Below are 25,407 nucleotides of genomic sequence, written 5' to 3'. Positions count from 1 at the left end.
TAGAGACGGCCCAGCGATGGCCCATGCCTTTACTAGCACTAGGAAGGAAGAGGCAGGTAAACCTCTGGGAGTTACAGGCCAGCTTCCTCTGCATAGTGAGTTCCAGGATAGCAAGGGCTATGGGAGAGACCCTGTCTCAATAAAACAAAACAACCTCCCAACCCCCCACAAACAAAAAAATCCCAAACAAACAAAACCCCTAAATCCTGCCCCCAACTATACCAAATAACTAGAAAAAGAATGCATTTTACTCAATAATGAGGGACAGAGTTTGGATGCCAGCATCCATGTCAGGTGGTCATAAATGTGTATAACTTGAGCTCCAAGGGATCCAATGTCCACTTCTAGACTCGGCAGAGCCCCGTTCCACACATGTACAGATACTCATACAGACATACATATAAACGAAGTACAGTTATGTAGATATTTTAAAGGAGAAGAGTATGTGCTAGGATCAATATATATCACATGAACCTCACAGAGAATTTATAAAAGTATTTTTTACAATCAAATTCTGTGAACGGCAACTTAGAGCAGGTATGCTACTACAAGATTTCTAAACACTCATCACATACTTCTGGGATCAAGTACACTCCTTGGGGACAACCATGCCTGGGTCATACACACCTGGGACAGCGGAGATGAGGCTTATTCCTGCTCATTTCCTGAGGCCTGGCAACAGTGTCCACAGAGGTCACACACCACTGGAATAGTCCAGCCGGCCTGCACCTCAGCCTATCTGCTGTGAATGTCTTCTACAGAACCAGACAAGTTCTCTGACAAGTTATAGGCGAAGAGAAAGTAAAGGAGTAGAGAGAGCACCACAACACCCCTCCTAGTTCCTGTGGGTTGAGTTATGAGGCATGCAGGGAGGCACACGCCACTTACCTATGAGTGCCAAATGCCTCCCGCAGGAAGGGTCCATTCTCCAACAGAGCAATAAGTTCTATGCCCTTAGGCCTCACCTGCAACTTTAGTTCAGGGCAGAACACAGTTCTGAAGAGATCTGTCCATGATATATAACACCACACGGTGGCTGGCACAAGCCCTGAGTAACAAAACTATGCCATTGGAGACTGCCAGCACAAGGAAGAAATGGAGTCACCCTGAACTATTGGCTCTCTTTGGGGGATATTATGTGTATGTTATTTCTGTGGGCACAAACCCGGCAGACCTGCATCTCGGAGAGATGCATCTTGGGATCCCTGACAGAGAGCCCCAGGAGGCTGCTCACTTTGGCTCCACACTCAATTTAGGAGAGTTCTACAGGATCAGGAAGAATACAAAAGATGAAAGATTCCACAAGGCTATCCAGACAGGTGCTTTATCAGAAAGGTGCTTTATTTAGTTACATCATCTCTCTGGAATGAACCGTACAGTGATATCTACTGATGAACGTACACGTGCCAGGGGTTGGCTCCAGAGCGTAGATTTGCAGGTGTAGAAGGCAAGAATGGGCTCATCTTCTCAGTGTCCATCCCCCAGGGGATGCTGACCCTGTAGGAAGCATTAAGAGATGCAAAGAGATGTGAGCTTTACCATGACTTCTTAATTCTACATTGCTGAAGAAAACAGGAATGCAAATATCAAGTAAAAAATAAGTTGAAAAAAAGAGTTCACTGTCTTAAGTATGTGTTTTTAAAAATGTTGTGTCAGGTTAGTCTTTTTAGAGTACTGCTGACTAACGTAAAAACTTGTCATGAAGACAGAGCCAGCACTGGCAGGAGTGTGAGGTTTCATGTTTGCAAACACCTCATGTATGCACTCTTCTGAGAGAAGTCTTGAGATCAGAAAGCTGGCTGAGCACTTGCCTGCACACTGTCTCTGCAGCAGGCCTGAGATGCTGATGGGTTGCCGTGGAGGTCCTGTCCACGCATTGCTTACGATGGGGGAAGGCCCTTGTGCTGCCCGGCTGGACAGCTGTGATGCTGGAAGTGGTGACAGTTCCTTGTAGGGCACCTGCAATGGTGGGACTCTAACAAATTAAACAAAAACAAAGTCACAAATGTTCTCTACAACTCTGGTGACATGGTTATCCAAGCAATTACTACTTCGTGGCCTTAAAGGTCATCTGTTGATAAAGAACATGTTCTGAGTACTCAGGATATATGAGGCCTGCTCTGGCCTTTTTGTAACAGTCTCTAGATAGCCCCCTCTGTTGCTATCTTACCATAGGTGATTCAAGCAGAGCCTAGATACTCACCAACATACTTGCTCTGTGTGTATAACCACACAGTCCAGAGGAGCCAGAAACTGGGTGCTGGGATTGCAGTAGCAACACAAGATACTACCAACCAGGGGATACAAAGCCAGTAGAGAGTGAGGTAAGGTTGGTGATTCAAGGTGAGCCAGCATCAAGGAGGGAGGGAGTTCTCAGGATAGGCAAAGACTTCTTATAGGGTATATCAAGCAACAGACAAATGCAAATGACCCCAGGACCCAAGGGGCACACATGGCTACTTGGACTAAGCAATGTGCTTACTGAAACTGGGGTAGCTGGAGGTGGGCAGTAAAATGCAGACTTGATTATGGCATATTAATTAGGATGTACAAAGGTCTAAGAAGCACTTGAAAGAGGAAGGATTGCCTTATGGAGACTTCCCTTTGATGCTCCGAATGTGAGAGGCACTGGGAGTTTCCTACCTGTTCATGGAAAAAGGTGTGGCTGAGTGAAAGATATGTCTTTAGAATGGTACACTACAGCTATGGGCCAAGACAGTCTGTCTCCGAATCTGTAGTGTTTTATGGGGACACAGTCAGCCTGCAAGCTTCTGATCCTCCGGCCACCTTTCTCATACAAAGGCAAAGCTGAGAAGTTGCATGAAAATTAAGATTATTTACATTTTTTTTACAGGAAGTATTTGTGACCCTAGCCTCCTCATTTAAGGAGCTACCGTGCATCCATGTATTCATGACTTCTTTTCAAGGTCTCTAAGACAGACCTTGGATTAAAAATGCAAACTATAAAGTTCAACATATAATACAGCCTTCTCCAAACATGGTCAATATACAGTATTAAGAGACAACTTGTCAGTTTCAATGCTGGCTATAGGTTTTGTTTGGTCTAAGTTTTGCCCCAATGGGGACCTACCTGATAGCCTTTGTCATGCTTGCATGGCTGGGTGTCAAGTTGAGATGCTGGGGTCCCCGGCAGGAGACACTGCCTGAAGAGGGAGTAAAGCACACTGCATAGTATTAGTGTGTGACAGTAGATTATACGTGCTGATGCTTCTCTGAAGGTATGGCCATGTCTCCATTGTGAGACTACTAACAAGCGGCATATGCAACCACAACCTTCTGACTCTAGGCAGTTCTCTGAGTGTGACTATGGTCCATTAAGTACTCCAAGTCCTTCTGAGTGCCACAGCGAGACATGTGTCTTTTGTTCTATCTTTGTACTGATGCCCTTTTCAACTTGGGCATAATGTGAATAATTCAAATAAATTAGCAGCTTGATGTCAGTAGTTGGGACCAGAACCAATCAGGCCTGCTGAGTTTTAGTCTCACAAAGTTGCCCCTGAGCCATGGTGTCTGTTCTGTTGGCCAGTGGTTAGCCAGGGAGGGCCAGCATGAGTGCCTGTGGTAACAGGTGATCAGTAAGTACTGGACAGCCACATATGAAGGCTTGGAAAGCACCTCCAGGAGAATGCCCCATGTGCACTTAAAAAGAATGTATACTCTTCTGCTGCCAGGTGATGTAGGTATAAGATTTTTATAAGTTATTTTGGTTAAATTTCTTCGAGTTTCCTAACTTCTTAGCAATTACATATTTAGTGATTTATCAATTATAGGGAATAGAATATTGAAATACCCCCAAATTATGGATTTCTCTTTAATTCATTATATATTTGGGTTTGTTGTTTACACACAGTAATTGCTTTATCCTCTTATTATATTAAGCATTTGGCATCATAAATGTCCCTTTGCTACTAGTAATATTGTCTTAAAGCTTAGATTGTCTAACTATGAATAAACACCACTCTAGTTCCCTTTTGGAAGCTGTTTGTATGATGTCTGCTCTATGAGTTTTCCTTCACCTACTTTGCCTTTCAATTAAATATATTTCTTATAGATAGAATGCAAGCAGGATTTTTATGCTAGTTTGACAATTTCTGACTTTTTCCCTGGAGCATTGAGTCTGTCCCACTTAAGGGATAACATGCTGTAGTTAGATTTGGGTCCTACTATGTGTTATGTTGTTTTGTTCTTATATCATTCCCTTGATATTGCTGGCTGTTGTTCGAAAAGACAAGTCACTTGGAAGGACATCTTGACAATTTCTGAGAAAGCGAAACATGCTCTTTGTATATGACCATGGTAATCAGGATCCTTTGTGTTTACTTCAAAGAGTTATGAAATCCATGTTCACACAACGTCTACAGTAGACAATATCAGCCTTTTAATAGTTGGCAAACTTGAAAGCATTCAGGATGTCACTGAGTAAGGAAATGGAGAAACTATGATATATCCATATAATGAAATATTATTAAACACTACACGTGGGTTTTCAGGTCTTAAAAAGATACAGGAGAACCACAGTGTACAGTAGGAAGTCAAAGAATTCTGTCTGAAAAGATTACATTCTGGGCAATTCTAACTGAATGGATTGTGGAAAAAGCAACTTATACCCACAGCAAAATGTACTGGGAATATAGATGCTTACAGATGTGCTGGTGCAACACTTGGGTTTTAAATGTGTGGTGGGGATCCAAACTGAGATTCTCATGCTTTTATAGCAAACATTCTTACTCACTAAACTATCTCTCTAGCCACTGATGCTTATTTTTCTTAGAAATAAGTTAAGTTAATGAGTGATGGGAAAATTATTTGATTAAGACTCCTTCCTGGATATCCTGGCCCACAACTCTCCCTGTTCCACCAGAGGCCACATAAGCTGCCAGAACCCCAGGTAAGCCCTGTCCCTGCCACCCATGGGCTACTCCCACTCCCTCAGTGTCTTCCCAGCCTACCCCCAACCACCTCTTTTTTCCTCATCACCATATACCACTCACAACTCTAGTAGAAACCTCCTGCTCCACCAGAGGCTATGCCAGCCACCAGACTCCAATGCCTACCACACAGTGCCCCTTCTACTCCTTGTCAGAGTATTCTGTTTACCAATTTGGCAGAGGATCCCTGCTTGACTGGAGGCCATGCTGGTTACCAGAACTCCAGGTAAGCCTCCAGCCTGTAGACTGTCCTAACTCAGTGCCTGCCCAGCCTACCCCAAATCATCCTATCCCTCCTCATCACCATATCCCAGCCCCAACTCAGGTAGAGGACCCCCAGTGGGCCCAGAGGCCATGTCTGTCAATCTCTAGAACCCCAGCCCCAACTCAGGTATAGATCTTCTCTCTACTCAATCCCAGGCCACTCCAGCCAGAAGACCAGTGAGGAAACAGAAACCAAGGAACAAAACACTCATCCAACAAAGACAAATTCAAAACTCAGCAACTACACCCATACTTATCCCAAACCCAGATGCTTAGAGGTCAGTGTAAGAACACAGTCAACAATAGCCAAAGTGATAAGTCATCACCAGAGCTCAGCTATCCTATTACAGCAAGTCCTGAATATTCCAAGAAACACATGTCAATATTAAAGATAGACATTACCTCAGAGCCAAGGGTTGGAAAAAGATTCTTTTTTTAAACAAGTAAATGAACCTAAGAAACAAGCTGGTGTGGCCATTCTAATGTCTAACAAAATAGACTTCAAATCAAAATTAATTAAAGGAAACTGAGGACACTTCGTACTTGTCACAGGAAAAATTCACCAAGATGATTTTTAATTTTTAATATCTATGCCCCTTGTAAAGAAACACCACTAAAGCTTAAATCACACACCAACCCTCACACATTGATAGTGGGAGACTTCAACACCCCACTGTCCCCAGTGGACAACTCATTCAGACAAAAACTAAACAGAGAAATACTGGAGTTAACAGGTGTTATGAACCAAATGGACCTAACATATCTACCAAAGATTTTTATCTAAACACAAAAGAATACAGCTTCCCAGCACCTCATGGAACATTCTCCAAAAACATTTTCCAAGATTGAACATATACTCAGTCATAAAGCAAGTTTCAACAGATACAAGAAAACTGAAATAACCCCCTGTATCTTATCAGACACCATGCTTAGAGGTCAGTGTAAGAACACAGTCAACAAGAAGTTGGACATCACCTTGCTGCAAAATGGCAGAGGGTAGTGAATGAGGCTGTGCGTGGTCTCAGACCGTAGTATGAGGGCACAGTAGCTGCGACTTCTCCCAAGCACACAATTAATGGAGAGCGAGGCAGCTCATGGAAAAACAGAAACTCAGTTTGGGTCCACGGGCGTGAAGGCCTGAAGCTGCACAGGCTGGTTAAGTCTAGCCAGGAGTCCTGAGCTAGCTGAATGGCTGGGGTGGGGTACAAACTTAGAAGTCCAAGGTACCTGAACTAGTAAGGTATTGGGTTTGAAAAATGATAAGAAGGGAAACTTAGTTTAAAAAAGTCATAGAAAGAACTACTGGTTCTGCCTTACAGAAGCTTTTCAGTCTCAGGAAGTCCCATCAAGGAAATGCAAATCAAAACGACCCCGAGATTCCATCTTACACCAATCAGAATGGTTTAGATAAAAACAAACAAACAAACAAAAACTCAAATGACAGCACATGCTGGTGAGGATATGGAAAAGGGGAATATTCCTCTACTGCTGGTGGGATTGCAAACTTGTAAAACCACTCTGAAAATCAATCTGGAGGTTTCTCAGAAAATTAGATACAGTTCTACCTGAGGGGAATACCAAGGCACTGAGGTGGGAGAGGGAGCACCTTCATGGAAGCATGGGATAGGGAAGGGGGATGGAAGTGTGTGTGGGGGGAGAAGAGATAACATCTTAAATGTAAATACAGAGAATAGCCAATAAAAAAAGAAAGGGAAAAACATGGAATTTGTTGCAGTTATCTGGGATGATTGGGAAAAATTTGTAGAATAGGAAATATGAACAAAATATATAATTTGAAAATGTTTAATTAAAAATAAAAATAAATTACCTATAAAATAGTTCTACCTGAAGATCCAGCTATACTGCTCCAGGGCATATACTGAAAAGATTTTTCTACCATACCCCAAGGATACATGTTCCACTATGTTCATAGCAGCTTTATTCATTCATAATATCCAGAAACTGGAAGCAATCCAGAACGGATACAAAAATGTGGTACATTTACACAATGGGATATTATTCAGCTATTAAAAACAAGGATATCATGAATTTCACAGGCAAATGGATGGAACTAGAAAATATCATCCCGAGTGAGGTAACCCGAATCCAAAAGGACATGCATAGTATGTACTCACTGATATTAGCCAAAAATTTCAGCATACCCATGATACACCCCACAGACCCAAAGAAGTTAAACCAGAAAGAAGGTGCAAGAGAGGATGCTTGAATCCCACATAGAAGGGAGAACAAAATAGTCATGGGAGGCAGAGGGAGGGAGGGTTTTGATGGGAGAGAGGAGGGCTAGGGGAACAGAGGGAAGGATCAGGTATTGGGAGAAACATGAGAGAGGTTCAGAGGGCCGGGAGAAAGAATGGAAATATGCAGTTGCTGGGGGTGGGGGTGTGTGTCAAGATTCTCTAGGAAGTCCCAGAGACCCAGGATGAGGGAGGCTCCCAGGAGTCAATGCAGGTGACCTTGACCAAAATGTCTGACAGTGGGGATATGGAACCTGAAGAGACCACCTTCAGTAGTCAGATAGGACTCCCAGGGAAGGGATGGGGACAACAACCCACCTATAAAACTTTTGACCCAAAATTGGTCCTGTCTAAAAAAAATGCAGGGACAAAGATGAAGCAGAGACAGAAGGAATGGGCGACTAGTGACCTGCTCATTTTGAGACCTATCCCATGGGCAGGCACCAATCTCTGACATTATTAATGATGATGCTATATTGTACTTACAAACAGAATCCTAGTATAGCAGCTCTCTGAGAGGCTCCATCTAGCAGCTGACTGAGACAAATGTAGATAGATATCCACAGACAAACATTGGACAGAGATCAGGTACATCTATGGAAGAGTTAGGGGTGGGATTGAAGGCCCTCAAGGAGATGGCAACCCTACAGAAAGACCAACAGTGTCAACTAACCTGGACCCTTGGAAACTCCTAGAGACTGAGCCACCAACCAAAGAATATAGAGACGCTGGCCCAAGGACCCTGGCACATATGTAGCAGAGGGCTGTCTTGCCTGGCCTCAGTGGGAAAGGATGCAAGCAATCCTACAGAGACTTGATGCACCAAGGTGAGGGGATACTTCCCCCTGGGGATGCTGCCCTCTCAGAGGGGACTGGGAAAGGGGGCATCATTTGGGATGTAAATAAATAAATGAGTGGATGAATGAATGAATGAATAAATAAATAAATAAAAAACCAAAAACCAACCAAATGAAAAAAAACTAGGCAAGTTTAGGAAGCCTTAGAGAGAAAGTTGAAGATAAAAATTGTTTCTTTTATGTTTAAAAATGGATGGCAAGGGGTGGGGGCTGGAGAGATGACTCAGTGGTTAGGAGTACTGACTGCTCTTCCAGAGGTAATGAGTTCAAATCTCAGCAACCACATGGTGACTCAAAGCCATCTGTAATAAGATCTGACGCCCTCTTCTGGTGTATCTGAAGACAGCTATAGTGTACTTATATGTAATAAATAAATAAATAAATAAATCTTTAAAAAATGGATGGAGAGAAACACAATGACATAACACACCTAGATTCAATATGAATGTGTTTTATCAGCATACAAATAATTTCTTCATTAACAATTATGATTTTGTGTATCTTCTTTCTTGTGTAGGGGGAGAGGGTTGAAAAGAAAAAAGGGGGGGATAAAGGGAGCTATAGGAATAATAGAGATAAAAGGGTAGATTATTGAATCTACTCTTAAGAGCATTCTATCCCAATAATCTTACACTGATATAGATTTTTATATTGATACATAAATTAAGGTTATTTTATATACATTGGTATATACTGATAGGGAAATTAAGGTTATTTTTGTTACAACATACTGTATATTATGTCTCTACTCCTGTATCAGGTATTGGACATAAGTTACTTATTTAAAAATGCAGTGTGAAGTTCTAGTCTTTTTGAAAGCTGCTATTACAAACTACTTAGGTCAAGTAATCCAAGTTAATAGTCAATTACACTCATGATCATGTTAGATACTATTTTAGTTTATCACAGAAATATACTTCCCAGGCTGAACAGACAGTAAATAGCTAGAAACAAGCAACATTTACCTATTTTGATGTGTTATAGATAGCTGGTCTTTAAACACCTTTGAGACCTTCAAAATATAACGTTTAAAGTTGCTTTCAGACCCTTTTGACAATAAGAAATATCAGCTCCTGGCATGACCTCATTTCTACTTCAGAGAAGATGATGATGAGTTTTCTTCAAATGAGGCAAGCTGCCACCAGGCAAAAACTGCCTTTGCTCTGACTGCCAACAGAATGCTATCCAAAATGGGCAAACTTGAATGCAGGCAAACCTACTGCCAAGCTCTGCCAATACAGGGTAAGGAGCCCTTTATGAGTCCTGCTTCACAAATATGTCTATCATATACTGGGCTAGAAGGCTGAAGATGGGTGCTCCAAGACTATAGAGAAAATTTGGGTAGTTGTCTAGGCACCTGGCTGTCTCTGTCATTTCTATAGTTTTGGAAGCTGCTTGCTCTGTACTTCTTGCATACTCTGGTAATATTTATTCATTTTCAAATCTCTGATGTGGTTGAAGACTAAATATTTATAGTTTCACAGTTAAACTTAAGTTGTTTAAGATTTAAGGAGATGTTTTTAGGTCTAAAAAGATGTTTTTAGGTTGGTAATACAAGTTATAATAGAAAATAATTTAGGTACAGAAGTCTGAACTAATCAAGATAGGACAGATAATACAATAACTTTTCCTAAGTTGTCAAATATATGTGGACTGGATATTGTGAATGTAAATCTTACTCAACAATTTTCATAATTATTATTATTATTATATAGTTTATTATTCTAAGAAAAAGAGCCTTTTACTGGACTAGATGGGGGAACTGTAGAGAGAATATCTTGTATATTGTACAGATGCATCACATGTTAATTAAAAAAAAACCTATGGCCTATAGGAAAGGGTAAATAGAAGGTGGAACATCTCATAGGCAGAGAGAGTTTTGGGATAGAGCAAGGCACAGGAAGGTTTCTGGGGAAGATGTGAGGAAGATGGACACATGGTACTGGAGCAGAGGTAACTAGGCATGTGGCAGAATATAGATTAGTATAAATAAGTGGATTATGTCAAGATGTTAGCTAGTCATGGAATAAACCTAGCTATATGGATGGCCTATGAATTTGTAAATATATTTTGAGTCTGAGTCATTCTGGGAACTTGGGGCTAGGAAGAAAACAGCTCATTACAGACCAATTTCCCTCATAAACATGAATGTAAAAATACTCAATAAAACACTCTCAAACTCAGTCCAAGAATACATAAAAAATATTATCCACCATGATGAAGTAGGCTTCATCCCAGAGATAGCTGGAAGGTTCAGTGTAATCCACCATATAAACAACCTGTAGAGACCATATCCAGAGGTTAGGGCATCGCTCCCGGTTGAGGGATGGGGCTACCCATCTCAAAAACATTAACCCAGAATTGCTCCTGTCTAAAGGACATGCAGGGACAAAGAATGGAGTAGAGACTGAAGAAAAGGCCATCCAGAGATTGCCCCACCTTAGGGATCTATCTCATCTGCAGACACCAAACCCAGACACTGTTGCTGATGCCAAGAAGCACTTGCTGAGCCTGGTATAGCTGTCTCCTGCCAGAACCTAACCAATACAGATGTGGATGCTTACAGATAACCATCAGACTGAACATGGGGACCCCAATGGAGGAGATAGGGAAAGGACTGAAGAAGCTGAAGGGATTCACAACCCCATAGGAAGAACAACAATATCAACCAACCAGACCCCCTCCCCCAGAGCTCCCATGGAGTAAACCACCAAGCAAAGAGTACACATGGAGGGACCCATGGTTCCAGCTGCATATGTAGCAGAGTATTGCCTTATCTGGTATCAATGGGAGGAAAGGCCCTTGGTCCTGTGGAAGCTTGACACCTCAGTGTGAAGGAATTCAAGGACTGTGAGGCAGGCGTGGGTGGCAGAGCACCCTCACAGAAGCACAGCAGGAGGAGGAATGAGATAGGGGGTTTGTGAAGGGGAAACTGGGAAGGGGGATAACATTTAAAATGTAAATAAATAAAATTACCAATAAAAAACCCACAAAGGCAAGATTCCCTCTCCACTCCTCCCCAAATAAAGAAAAAAGAAAGAAAGAAAGAAAATCAGTCAGTGTAATCCACCATATAAGCAAACTGAATGGAAAAAAAAAAACCTTCATGATCATTTCATTAAGATGCTAAAAAAGCCCTTGAAAAACTCTAACACCCCTTCATGATAAAAAAAAGTCTTAGAGAGATTAGGGATAAAAAAGACATACCCAAATACATAATTAAGACAATTTACAGCAAGCCACTAGCCAACCTCAAATTAAAAGGAAACTCAATTTTTTTTTTTTTTTTTACCAAAATTAGGAACAAGACAAGGCTGCCTACTCTCTCCATATCTATTCAATACAGTGCTTGAAGTCCTAGCCAGAGCAATAATATAACTGAAGGAGATCAAGGGGATACACACTGAAAGAAGCTAAAGTATCATTTGCAGATAGGATAATATGCATAAGCAATCCCAAAAATTCTACCAGGGAACTCCTACAGCTGATAAACACCTTTAATAAAGTGGCTGGACACAAGAAAACTATAAAAACCAGTAGGTCTTCTACACACAAATGACAAATAGGCTAAGAAAGAAATTGAGAAACAAAACCCTTTACAACTGAAAGGAAAAGTGTTGGCACAGGAACCAAAAGATCAAGTCCTTAACACAAAGGAGATTTATTTGCCCCAGAGGGACAGAAGGCAGGAGTAAGAGACAAAGACAGGAGAGAGAGAGAGAAAGAATGAGAGGAGGAGGAAGGGAACAAGGGAGAAGGAAGAGGGGTATTTGTTTTAGAGGGGAACTGTCTGGGATAGAGAAGAGATAGACAAGGCACATAGGAAAGTGGAAGTTTATAAAGGTACAAAGGGAAACCCAAGGGTAGTATGAGGTGTTGAATTTTAATTGGCCATGTTTATTAGGGCAGCCAAAGGGGATTTTTATTGCTGGACTTCAATCCTTTGATAGCCAGTAGTCAGTATTGTTGGGATTCTGTAAACCCCACCCCTCAATTACCTGGCAGTAGCCAGGTATGCTCAGCCCCAGTGACCTGACACTATAAAAGGGGCTGCTTGCCCCCTCCTCTTTCTCTTGGCCTCTCTTGACTCCTGGCTCTCTTGCTCTCCCACCCCTATCCCTCCTCTTCCCTTCCCTTTCCCCCTCTCTCTGCACGTGCTCATGGCCGGCCTCTACTCCTCTATTCTTCTCCTCCTCTCTCTCTGCCTCTACCACCTTCTTAACTCTCCCATGACCTGAATAAACTCTATTCTGTACTATACTGTTGTGTGGCTGGTCCCTCAGGGGGAAGGGATTACCAACATGGACCCCCCAAAGGCATCCCTCTTATCCCCAGGCCTCACTGCACCTCCATGGGCCATATGCCCCCCCACTCTCTTCATCCTTCCCCTAACATTGGTGCTGAAACCTGGGATGTCATCTTTTCACAACAGGTATCAGGCAAAAGAAGTAGTTAAATAAGGGAATAGAACTTGGAGGCTAGCTTTAGGAATGCAATCTAATTGTTTTTAGCAAGGCAGAGGGAATGGGAGAGAAGGGCAAGGCCTGCCAGAGCCATGCTTGCCACCCATGAACTGACAAGTATCCATTCGACAATGGCCATAAATAATAGAAAGTATCTTGGGCTAAGTAACCAAGCAGGTAAAAGACTTATATGATAAAAACTTCTCTGAAGAAAGAAATTGAAGATATCAGAAGATGAAATGATCTCCCATGCTCATGGATCAATAGGATTTATATAGTAAAAATGGCCATCTTAACAAGAACAATCTGTTTGGTCAGAACCCCTGATCACCCTCCTCCTTCTTATAAGCTGGGAAGCCCCATCTTCTCTCTTTCCCTCAACCCTGCCTGCAGGGAGAAAACTCTGGGCTAACACATCTTCACACCATGCCTCTGCATTTCCAGCAACCCACCCAAGAGTGCCTACTCAGAGGTTTAGCTTTTGACTGTATATGGGCACAATTCTTGCTGACACACCATTGCCCCTTGCCCAAGACCTATAAAATCTCCTTGCCTTAGCCCAGGTGTTCAGTTTTCCTGGCCCCATCTTGGGACTGGTGAACTGACCTGGGAGCTGCATCTAGTAAACCTGCCTTTATCTACTTTTAATCTAGTCAAATCTGGTCTATACTACATAGGTAGAAAACCTCTTACAATCTACAGATTCAATGGAATCCCCATCACAATTCCAACACAATTCTTTATAGATCTTAAAAGGATAATAGTCAACTTCACATGGAAAAACAAAAAATGTCCAGTATAGCTAAAAAAAATCCTATACAATAAGAGAACTAGAGGTTCCACCATCTGTGATCTCAAGCTGTACTACAGAGCTATAGTAATAAAAACTGCATGGTATTGGCATAGGAACAGACAGGTTGATCAATGGAGTCAAATAAGAGATCCAGATTCAAATCCACACACCTATGAGTACCTGATATTTGATAAAGAAGCCAGAAATACACAATGGCAAAAGGAAAGCATCTTCCACAAATGGTGCTGGTCTAACTGGATATCAGCATGTATAAGAATGTGAATAGATCCATATCTATCACCCTGCACAAAACTCAAGTCCAAGTGGATCAAAGAGCTGAACATAAAACCAAGTACACTAACCCTAACAGAAGGAAGGTGGGGAAGAACCTTGAATGCGCTGACACAGGAAGTTGATAACTTCCTGAACAGAGCCCCGGTAGTGCAGGCTCTAAGATCAACAATTAATAAATGGGACCTCATAAAACCAAAAAGCTTCTGTAAGGAAAAGGACACAGTCAACAGGACAAAACAGCAGCCTACAGAATGGGAAAGGTTTCTACCAACTCCACATCTGACAGAGGGCTAATATCCAAAAGAAATAAAGAACCCAAGAACTAGACATCAACAAACCAAACAACCATATTAAGAAATGGGGTATATATCTAAATAGAGAATTCTCAACAGAGGAATTTCAAATGGCCAAGAGATACTCAAAGAGGTTTTCAGCATCCTTAGCCATCAGGGAAATGAAAATCAAAACTACTTTGAGATTCCATCTTAAACCTGTCAGAAAGAGGAAAAACACAAGTGACAGCTCATGCTGGTGAGGAGGCGAAGCAAGAGGAACACTCCTCCATTGCTGTTGGGAGGACAAACTTGTACAGCCACTATGAAAATCAATACTGTAGTTCCTCAGACAATCACATACCCAAATGATAGTCCATCCTATCATATAGACACTTACTTGCTATGTTCATAACAGCTTTACTCATGATAGCCAGAAACAGGAAACAACCTTGCCCCATGGAAGAATGGATAAAGAAAATGTGGTACATTTATACAATGGAGTATTACTCAAGTGTTTAAAACAGTGACATCATGAAATTTGTAGGCAAATGGATAGAATTAGGAAAAAAAATCCTTCTGAGTAAAGTAACTCAGACCTAGAAGGATAAACATAATATGTACTCACTTGTAGATGGACATTAGCTATTAAATGAGGTTAATTATGCTATAGTTAACAGACCCAGAGAGGGTGAGTAACAAGGAGGGTTCAATGAGGGATGCATGGATCTCCCTGGGAAGGAAAAAGAGAAGAGAGTTTGTGGATGGTCTGGATAGGAACAAGAGGAATCAGGTGATTGGAAGGGATGAAGGGAGAGAGTACTGGAAGAGACAACTGAAATCGGGGGGCATCTGGAGGGTAATGTGGAAACTTAGTAGAATGGAAACTTCCTGAGATTTATGAGAGTAATCCTAGCAAAGACTCCTAGTAATAGGGATAGAGATCCTGAACTGGCCATCCTCTAAAACCAGGTAAGTCTTCCAATAGTGGAACTGAGATGCCAATCCAGCCACAAAACCTTTGATCTACAATCTGTCCTGCTTGCAAGATATTCTGGGGTAATGGTGACTCAGAACTTGTGGGAGTAGCCAACCTGTGACTGATCCAACTTGAGGCCTGTGTAATGAGAGGAAGCTCACACCTGACACTGCCTAGATGCTCAGGAATCAGAGGCTGGATAGCCCAGATGCCTAGGACAGAACCAAATACAACTGGCTAAAATTAATGAATGAATGAGATAATTCCTAATGATATTCTGCTATATGTATAGATGAGTGCCTAGCCCAGTTATCATCAGAGAGGCATCATCCAGCACCTGATGGGAGCAGATGCAAAGACTCACATCCAAACACTAGTGGAGCTAGAGGAACCCCCTGCAGAAGAGGTGAGGGAAGGACTGCAGGAGCCAGAGAGGACAAGGACACCATGAAAACACTGTCCAGAGGATCAACTAAGCAGGGCTCACAGACGATCACTGAGACAGAGGCAACAATCACGGACTCTGTAGATTCTTGTGGTACTCCTAATAGTAGGAATAAGAGTTTTGGTTTCTTTAAAACTCAGTTATCCCATATTAATATGTTTTTGTTTTAATCCCAGGTGTGGGATACGGGGCTGCTTCAGTTTGTCCACAGCCGCTAACTGACTGTCTCATGCTCTAGGAGGAGCATGTTTTTTGCCAGCTGCATATACGTTCTGGGGACTCTGGAGAGGACATGAATGGCAGGGCCTACAGAGGTGTGAGAGGCACACTGAAGAACAAGGAAGCTGCTGCTGGTCCCTGCTGCTCCTGGTTGCTGTTGTTACAGTTTGATGAGAAGTTGAAGATATCTTGATGACAAAGATTGAACCAGCCCCAACCCCAAGAAACACAATGTCCCTAATCAGCAGGAAACAGACAAAAGAGATCAACAACAAAACCCACCAGCAGTGGAAGGTGTCTGACGCCTTTGCCTGCTCTTGGGAGCTTTTTCTTCCTACTTGGGTTGCCTTGTCCAGGTTTGATATGAAGGTTTGTGCCCAGTCTCACTGTAACTTGGTATGTTGTGTTGGGCTGAGTCCCTGGGATGCCTGTTCTTGTCTTTAAAGGAAAATGGAAGAGGAGTAGAACTGGGTAAGAGGGAGATTGGGGGGGGGGGGAGCAGAGTGGAAACTGTGGTCAGGATGTAATGTATGAGAGAAAAATAAAAAAAAAAAAGGAAAAAACCTTCTCCCTGCTACCACAGCTGCCTTGAATAAAGAACTGCCAATCAAGCAGCCAGTAGGACTACCCTTATGTCAGCACTGACTGTTCTAAACACTCCATGGATGCCTTGTGGAAACTATATGGACTACAGCTGCTTGCTGCTGAAGTACATGCAGATCCAGCTCTTGAAAGCAAATCATTGCCACAGTGATTTCAACAGCTGTACTATACTCTGCTATTACAAATTTCAGTGAAGTTTTCACCCAAGCCAGAGGGAAGCATATTCCCTGGTGCTCTAACAGAGGGACTGTGACTATATAAAATGGACAATGCCTTAACTGGTCAATGAAGCAAGCCATTTACATGACAATGGCTGTTATTGTTGCAAACCCCTTTGTGAGTGTACAAGCAGGTTTTTCAACTCACTTTAGAGTCAGCCTGGAGATATGTTCTTATGCTGTGTCTGGGTGTTGAAACATTAGACCCAATCAGTCTTTCCTCAAGTACTCTTCTTGCCTACTTTAGATCTTCATAATTAATACAGCAGGATGTGGAAGAGGCAGCAGTGGCAGGAACAGTAATTGTGGAAGCAATTTCAGCGGAGTCATAGGAGCAGCTAATAGTATTGACCAGAGTTATGGCAACAGTGACAACTACAGTGATGACAGTGGCAAAAACAATAGCAGTAGTTTAATGTAAACAGTAGCAACAGCAGAGGCAGCAGACGTGCCATCAACTATTGTCTACAGCCTTTCCAGGAAGCCCTGCTCTGTCTTGCCCCAAAATAAAGGGGCTGGTGGTCATGGGCACCAATGGATGGTGTACCACTGATGGATGATTGTCGGATCTGGAAACACAGATCCCTTACATGGGAAACATTGACACTGACTATATCTGTGGTTCATGTCTGACATGTATTACTTTTGTTATGTGACTCTGTCACTCTGCTCTGAGAACTCAGCTTTGCGCCCTCTAGTGTCTAGTGGTATCAGTGACAGTGGCAATAGCAATGAGAGGTAATTGAAGTTTTGTGGATGTTGGCCAAGACCCAAGGCTCTCAGACATCCTATGCCTGAAATCTGGGGGAATCCTGGCATCTTAGATATTGAAGCTGTAATGGCAGCCACTGTTAAAGGCTGGGGGATACTAACTTTCTAGGCCTTCATAACCACTATGCCATCTGTCACCTAACACTGAGGGTACCAATGCCTGCCTGAGTCCTTCACTTAAATCATAATACTACAGAATGGCACCTGCTTCTGCCTACAGCTTTGTTGAAAAAGTCAAGGGTTATAAAAGCTGTCAAAGATCAGAACTGGTAGAGTTTCTCACTCACCCACCACTCCTTGACCAGGTAGAGCAAAGGACATGGAACAACTGTCTGGTAACATTTTTATGAGCCATGTTAATTGCTTTTCTTTGTGTGTGTGCAGCTAGAGACCAGGGGTTAATGCTTGGTACCTTCCTCTATCTATCATTCTCTATTTCACTCTCGGAGACACGAAACTTCCCAATTTGCCAAATCTGAAAATTCCAACTAAGCTGGACTGGCTAGGTAGTAAGCTCTAGGGATCCTTCTCTCTGCTCCCTCAGTACTAGGATGTGCACTGTTGTGCTGGGTTTTATATGGTACCTGGGTATGGAACTCAGTACTAGGATGTGCACTGTTGTGCTGGGTTTTATATGGTACTTGGGTATGGAACTCAGTACTAGGATGTGCACTGTTGTGCTGGGTTTTATATGGTACCTGGGTATGGAACTCAGTACTAGGATGTGTACTGTTGTACTGGTTTTATGTGGTACCCGGGTATGGAACTCAGTACTAGGATGTGCACTGTTGTGCTGGGTTTTATGTGGTACCTGGGTATGGAACTCAGTACTAGGATGTGCACTGTTGTGCTGGGGTTTTTTGGGTATGGAACTCAGGTCTTCATGCTTCTACAGCAAGCACTTTACTTACTGGGATTTCTCTTAACCCATCTAAGTTATTTTCATATTGTTCCACCCACACAAGGAGAGCAGGGGAGAACTGTGAGGAAAGACAGTATGCTTTGAAATTTGACCCATTAGGTAGTGACAGCTCCCACACTCAGACAGGAGGGCTGGGTATAATAGAAAACCTATATGAGAAGAACCAGGGTCTAGAAAGATCACTGGACAAGACCCATCAAGGCAATGGACCAGCAATCTAAGTCAAATACTAACAAATAAAGAGGCAAAAATAACTTTTGACTAAACCATAAAGAGACAGGAAAACAAAGTCACTTTCTTTTTTCCCCATGGTGCATGATCTTAAGAGTTTCTCCTAAAATGGTTCACAGTTTCTCTGCTGAGGTGAACCAAACTCTCAGCCAACTAGTGGAGTGCAGCCCTGAAGTAGGTAAATACTTTGGTGAAATATGGGTTTCAGGGAACATATCCGAGTTTGTGCATAAACTTGAAGTAGGCACAGGAACTTTTACTTACCCATGCGCCCATCCTGAGGTGGACTAATGAGAGAGATTCTTGAAGGGCCTGCTGCCATCTCAGGCTATATATGCAAAGAAAAAACAACCATTAAAATTTTCCAAACTGTCACTTGTGAGAGTCCAATTCTATTCATAAGGACCCATGTCCTGGAGCTCTATCTCTGCAGTCCTGCCACCTCTAATCAAACCGCCTGCTCACTGGATGACTGTCCTATAGGCTGACACAGAACAGGGTATGGCAGAGGATCACATCTGCTCTCCCAGGCCCTGCAGTAGTAAATGATTGGGGACCCCATTAAGTTCTGTTAGGATTATTAGCAGAGGAAAGGACAAATAGTCTCCTGAATGATCTTGTTTGGAGCTGCCTGGCTGAATCCTGCTTAGGCTCCCTTTTCCCAGAGACACTAGGAGCACAGGTAATGTCACTATCTTTGCTTGACCCAGAGAAGACCTTTTGCCTTGCAAAGTTTAAAATGTTTATCTTCTCCCTTTCCAGATGCCTGTCAATATGTAGCCTGACAAATAGGTTTGAAATTTCACTGACTGAATTATGATTTTTTCAGCTGTAAGGTATCAACTATTATCGTTGATATCTCTAGCTTACCCCAACAGCTCAGGTGCCAAGGAAACCTGAAACTGAATGACCTGACAAAGAGTTCTTATTCACCATTAATATGGGAATCTGGAGAACCACCAGTACATGTAAACCCATGAAACAAGACCTTAGGTAGAGAGGGAGAAGCAAGAGTCTAGTCTCCAAGGAACTGAGACATGTGGCAGGGATCTGTGAACTTCCGGGAGGCCTGAGGTAAGAAGTAGGGTATTGGGGTAGTGCACAGTGTAGAGTGGATAGACACTGGAGAAGGGAGCATATACAAGAGGTCAGCTGGACAGAGATGCAGTTTATCTTTATGCCAATGTCCAGGGACCTGAAGCATCTCCTCCTCAAGGCATGGACAATTCCTCATTCCCTGGTAAACTCCTATTTACTCTAGAATCTATATTCCATCACAAACAGGTTCAGGAGACTCTCTGAGAAGTGGACGAAACTCCTGATTAACAAGTGCACACACTGGTAGCTACCTTGGATGGCTATTAGGATAATGGTCCTCATTAAAAAGCTCTTAGAAGAGTGCTAGTTTGCAGGCAGATCTATTAAAGTTCCCTGAAACAACATACAATAATAAACTCATACCAAAGGAAAAGTGTCATCATAGTGCATGTGGTCTCCCTCCTTTGCTCTATCCTGTTTACAGCCCACCTGGTAATGACCCAGCCTTGTAAAACATCTCCGAGGGCCTCACGTTTGATCAATATGGCATGCACAGAATCAAGTTCGGCCTTAAATGGGAAGGTGACCCTTAAGGTGCATTCCTAGGTTTGGTTTTATTTCTTCTGTTATTGTTTCTCTCTGATTTATAATTGTGGTTTTATGTTTTGGGCCTCCCATTTCTGGCCCACTTATTCTTATGGGCTGACAGGATTCAGTTTATAGTAAGCAGTTATTTCCCTTTAGATCATGGTCAAGGGAAGGTGAAGCATAGGGCTATGAGCCCTGCCACTTCTGCTTAACAACGCATGGACTCTGTTGCCCTTCCCATAAACCTGGCCATGAGGATGGAAAGGAATGTTCTTATTTCTAACCACGACCCACACATTCACTCTGGGGTCAACTCAGTGAAGAGTTTTGCTAGAGACCACCATGTGCCTTGAGCAAGGTGATGGCCCAGGCACACGTACCTTTCTTGCTGGAGGAGTCAGGTCAATATCCATTGATTCTACTCTGTGAACAGTGAGACACACTGATGAGACTGAAAAATTGACTATATTTAAACACACCCGTTTAAACATCCTTGCATGTAATAAGTCAGAGAGTGGACTCCCAGCCCTTTCATGGGGTTGTTAGGGCATGGCCAGTTATAGGTCTGCTACTTCCTGTGGGCTCTACTGGCTGCTCACTAACCGGAAATTAGGCGTAACTTCTCCAGAGCGGAGCTACAGCCCTACCCTCAGTCTGTCTCTTTGTTCTTCAACTCCTGCCTAGTCCCACTGACTAGACACCAATGAACAGGAATACTCACTTACTGCCATTAACATATGTCACTAGCCAACACAATACAGCATTCATTAGTCAAATAGCAGACAGGGAAACATCAGCTGGATTTATTTTCAATATGGCCCTTCCCTACGCTACCTGATGGTAGTAAATTCAGAGGGAAGAAACACCCTTTCTGAGTTGTTCCCATTTAAATTTGTTTTTCCTGGACAGGGATGTTACCTCAACAGTTTCCAGATTCTTACCTTCTTCTTGGTCTCCAGTGTCTTCAATCTAAATATCTACTCTACATAATATTCTCGTGGTGATAACTCCCTATGGGGCAGTTAGAGACAGTCTGCTTGACTGGCTTGATGACTCTACACCCAACAAGAAAGCATGTATGTGCTATAGTGAACATTTCCCTATCATAAATGAAATCCTGGAACCCACAGCAGCTTGCTGCAGACATATAAATTAAATTCACAGAAAAAGTCTGTTCAGAGAACACCCTGAGCCCATTAAAGGCACAGGCCCATGATGATTTCCTCCTTATTTCTGACTCATGAGGACCAAGAATGGAGACTGCCTTTCCAAATCAGGCTTTAAGACTATAATGGTATGATGAATGTGTACTTTCTAAGGGATAGCTAGAGCTTCCCAAGGCTGAGTTGTCCCAAAGGTACCCAGTGACACAAGTTAGCACTCTCAGGGTAGAATGGTGTATGAGGTGGAAGAACCATACCATTATACACACAGACACCAGCCTTTACTTTTGGGTAGAGCAGGGCTTTCTGGGTGGCTGACAGACACATGATCATACTCAACTAATTGTTATGGCTGTAGGCATGGAGTACTATGATTGTCTAGAGAGGATCTAAGTCTGACTCTTAGCTTCACACTAATGTAAGCTAAGTACCTAAGGTAGCTGGACCTGCAGTAAACTACCCATGTACTTAGTAGGCGTAATTTGGCAATTTGGAAAGAGAACCAGACAGGAGGAGGAATGTAGAAATGTCCATATGGGTTACTCAATTTTCACAAATTCTTACACCATCCCACCATGCCACATACCTGTCAGGGAGTGAAGGATTGGGTGGTAGAAAGCGATATCCATTTGGCTTTGCTAAAGGAAAATGATTAAAAAATAGTCTTCATATTAGTGCCTACTTTTTGTGGCTTACCACCAGGTATCTTTGTATTCTCCTTTATGATATTACTTCACTTACTTGAAACTGAATTTTTTATTGTGTTGAAAGCTGGTTGTTGTGATGACCTCATACTAAATTGATGGAGTAAAGGCAATAGGTTAATTAATGAAATTGGATTTCTCCGTCACTCATCCCAAAGTATATAAATACTTGCAAATAGTTAACTGCATTTCCACATGTTCTCTTGGCCTACTCATTCCCAACTGGAAGGCAGAGTAATACAAACACTGGTCTAAGTGACACTTCTGGTTGCAACTATTACAATAATAGTCCATGAACAAGTTATGTTTTAATTGTATAAAATTCAAATATGACAATGAGGGATATTAACCCATTCAGTTTTAACAGCTAAGAGAAGAAATGGAGACAAGTAAACGAGGGTTGTATTTTTCCCCAGCAAAGCAAGCCCTGGATATCTATGACAGAAGGCATCAGAGACAACCTTGAGGTCTTATGTCTAATAACCCTGTTCCAGTGTCTGCTGCATGTTAAGGTGCCTTTTCACAGTAGGATGCACCCTGGCTGCCCCTGCCTGCTAGACCCAATCTGGTCAATATGGAATGCTTATGTGAATGTAGAACAAAGCACGCCCATTTCCCCAGTCTTGCAAAGCATGTATGAACAATGCAGATGAGATACTGCAGCCTATGCACTGGTCTGAATGTTAAGACAGCCTGCGCTTGAAACCATCCAGTCAGACCAAATAAGCTAAGAATAAACATTAATCAACAACTGTGACTTGGACTTCTGTTCTAAAGTCATTTCCTAGAGCTCTCAATAGTGTTCATTTCTAGTACCATTTATCATAACAGCACACGTCCCTGTCTAATATATAACTTCATTTACTGCATGCCATCAAACAGAAGCTTCTGAGCACAAGCAGTTAACATGTTTGGCTCACATGAACTTCTGATGTCAAGAATGGTGCCTTTTAGATGCCCATGGTGGTCTGAAGAGGATTTCCCTGTAGGCAGTTGTAAGCTACTTGATGTGGATTTGGGAACCAAACTATGGCCCACTGAAACATTAGCAAATGTTCTTAACTGCTGAGCCATTTTTCCAGGTCCCCATTTTTTTTTTTTTGAAAAAAAGGATAGAAAAAAGATATTGTCCTCAAGATGGAGACAAAGAAGATCTTAGTCAGGAGATAAGTACTAACACCTGCATTTCTAGTCACATTCTCAGGCCCAACATGGCTATGCCTTCAGGCCACTTTCAGGTGCTTGGTTGGTTAGGCCAGTTGATGTCAACACATGCAGGTAACCAGTGAGAAACACCAAAGTGACTCTTCTACATATAAAAGCTTCACAGGAAATTATACCATTATCTCAGAAACATTGCCACCACGTATCAAAACATGCACCAACTCCTGTATCATTGTGTTGACTAAACTATGGTGTGTTATGGATTCCATATTTCATGGACATTAAGTGCAAACAGAGAGTTTCATAACTGGAGTATTATTAAGGTGTTGACTAAAAGAGACAAGAAATGAGAATTTTAATGTTTATTATTTTCCAGACGGTTATATATTTCTAGTGTTATATGCTTTTGGTTAGTTGTGGCACATGGGGACATGCTTCACTGCGATGCATGGCTGTGCAGTTCATCACAATTGCTAACTTGATAGGATTCAGAATCACCTAAACCTTTGGCACGCTAGTGAGCAAGTTTCTAGACTGGTTACCTGAGTTGGGACAACTCATTCAGAATGTGGGTGTGGTACCATCCAGTGAGCTAAGAGGGTCTTAGACTGAATGAAAAGGAGAAAGTAAGTTGGTCACCAGGATTTATCTGTTTCCTGACTGCAGAAGCAATATGACCAGGAAAGCCTCCAGGCTTTCCTACACTTTAAAAGTGGTACAAACGTGGGCAAAAATCCTCAAGTAGTTTATGCTTTTGTCACATCCATGAGAAAATAATTACTATTAAGAGTTGGTACTGAGAAGTGGAACTGTTGCTGTGGTAAAGCCGATCTTGTGGGTCTTAGGCCTTTGAAACCAGTTTGCAGGGAGAATGTGGAAGAGTGTGGAACTTAGAAACATCTTAGACTATCATAAGCAGAGTCTAATGGGCCGGTCTTAATGGACCCCAATGGTGGGGAACTAGAAGAAAAAATATTGACAGAAATGGGGGTATTGGTGGAGGCTTGGCTCATGAGGGTTCAGAGGAGAAGGGCTAGAGGCCTTTTGTGTTATTTTCTGGCAAAAATGGTTATATTATAGTCATGTTCTACAACTTCAGTGAGGCTGAATGAAAAAGAAATAGTCTAATTTGTTTGTGGAGAAGATTCCAAGATAGAATAGTACCCAGACTCTCACTGCTCTTATATTTTACCCAGGTCTTCAGGAAAAAAAAAAAGAGTAAGAGGGAAACAATATATAAAGTGCCTCTTAACAGGAAAAATTAGTAGTTAAAGTTATAGATAGATAAGGTGTGAATGATGAGAAAGTAGCTATAATTATTAAAGAGGTTAACATCATTAAAGAGAAAACTTAAGCTTTGCACTGAGAAAATAGGACAAGAAGTGAGGCTCCTACCATCAAAGGCTCCATCTTCTGAAAAGCCAACTACAACCTAGGGAAGAGTGTCCTTAGGATCCTCCTGTAAGGTACACAGAGGCTGATGCAACTATGACTCAAGGGGCCAGGCTCAAGCTGGCGGCATAATTTGGCAGCTTTGTCCATGTGGTATGGTAGTAGGGATGAAAGATGCATCAATAAGGAAACCATCGAGGCTTATATTAAGATTGCAGAAAGCCAATGAGACCAAGCCATGTGTGGTACAGTTGGATTCCATGCAAGGAGACCATGAGAGGCTACTGTATGAAGATGTGAAGCTGAAACACAATGGAGACCCCAGAATGTTGGAGATGTCAGGATCAAGGTAAGTCAGCAAGGAAAGCTGCAGGCATGGAGTGGAGTCATCCTAAAAGAAGAGCTTTGTGCATTGGCATGTACTACCGAAGTCCTTTGGAGCTCAGACAATTCCACCAGGATGATTCTAACCCTGGATAGTGGACATGGATCAATATGATTTGATGTTTTCCTTTCTGGGCACTGGTTTTATCTTCCTTTGCTTTGCACTCATTATTTTCTTAAGGAATAGGAATGTTTAATTTGTGCCACTGTATGTAAAAGTACATAACTTGGTTTATTTTGTAGAGTCTCACAGTTAAGACATAAACTGTGTCTCATAAGAGACTCTACACTGATACTTTTGAATACTGTTGGAACCATGAAAAATTATGCAGATCTTTAAAATTTGACATCATTTTGCATTATCAGATGGTTGTGGTAGGAAGTTATGGCTTTAAAATGATATGTTTAGTTATGAAGTTGAAAAAAGGTAGACTAGTGA

The 25,407-nt window shown here is 42.1% G+C and overlaps 1 protein-coding gene across 1 annotated transcript in view; it reads right to left on the bottom strand.

Moving 5' to 3' along the window:
* Positions 1 to 1,385: 1,385 nt before the first annotated feature.
* RNF212 (ring finger protein 212) overlaps positions 1,386 to 25,407 on the bottom strand; it is a gene marked incomplete at both ends in the record, with an annotated part of 40,921 nt that continues 16,899 nt past the window's right edge. The window contains 7 exons of the mRNA XM_080925511.1: positions 1,386 to 1,497; positions 1,808 to 1,975; positions 3,092 to 3,160; positions 18,796 to 18,863; positions 20,542 to 20,584; positions 21,911 to 21,962; positions 22,066 to 22,118. Coding sequence (XP_080781637.1) covers positions 1,386 to 1,497; positions 1,808 to 1,975; positions 3,092 to 3,160; positions 18,796 to 18,863; positions 20,542 to 20,584; positions 21,911 to 21,962; positions 22,066 to 22,118 — 565 coding nt within the window. The remainder of the gene's footprint in view (positions 1,498 to 1,807; positions 1,976 to 3,091; positions 3,161 to 18,795; positions 18,864 to 20,541; positions 20,585 to 21,910; positions 21,963 to 22,065; positions 22,119 to 25,407) is intronic.

Source organism: Micromys minutus (assembly GCF_963924665.1).
Source record: "Micromys minutus genome assembly, chromosome: 11".
NCBI classification, from domain to species: Eukaryota; Metazoa; Chordata; class Mammalia; order Rodentia; family Muridae; genus Micromys; species Micromys minutus.
This window is presented reverse-complemented; position numbering and strand designations above follow the sequence as displayed.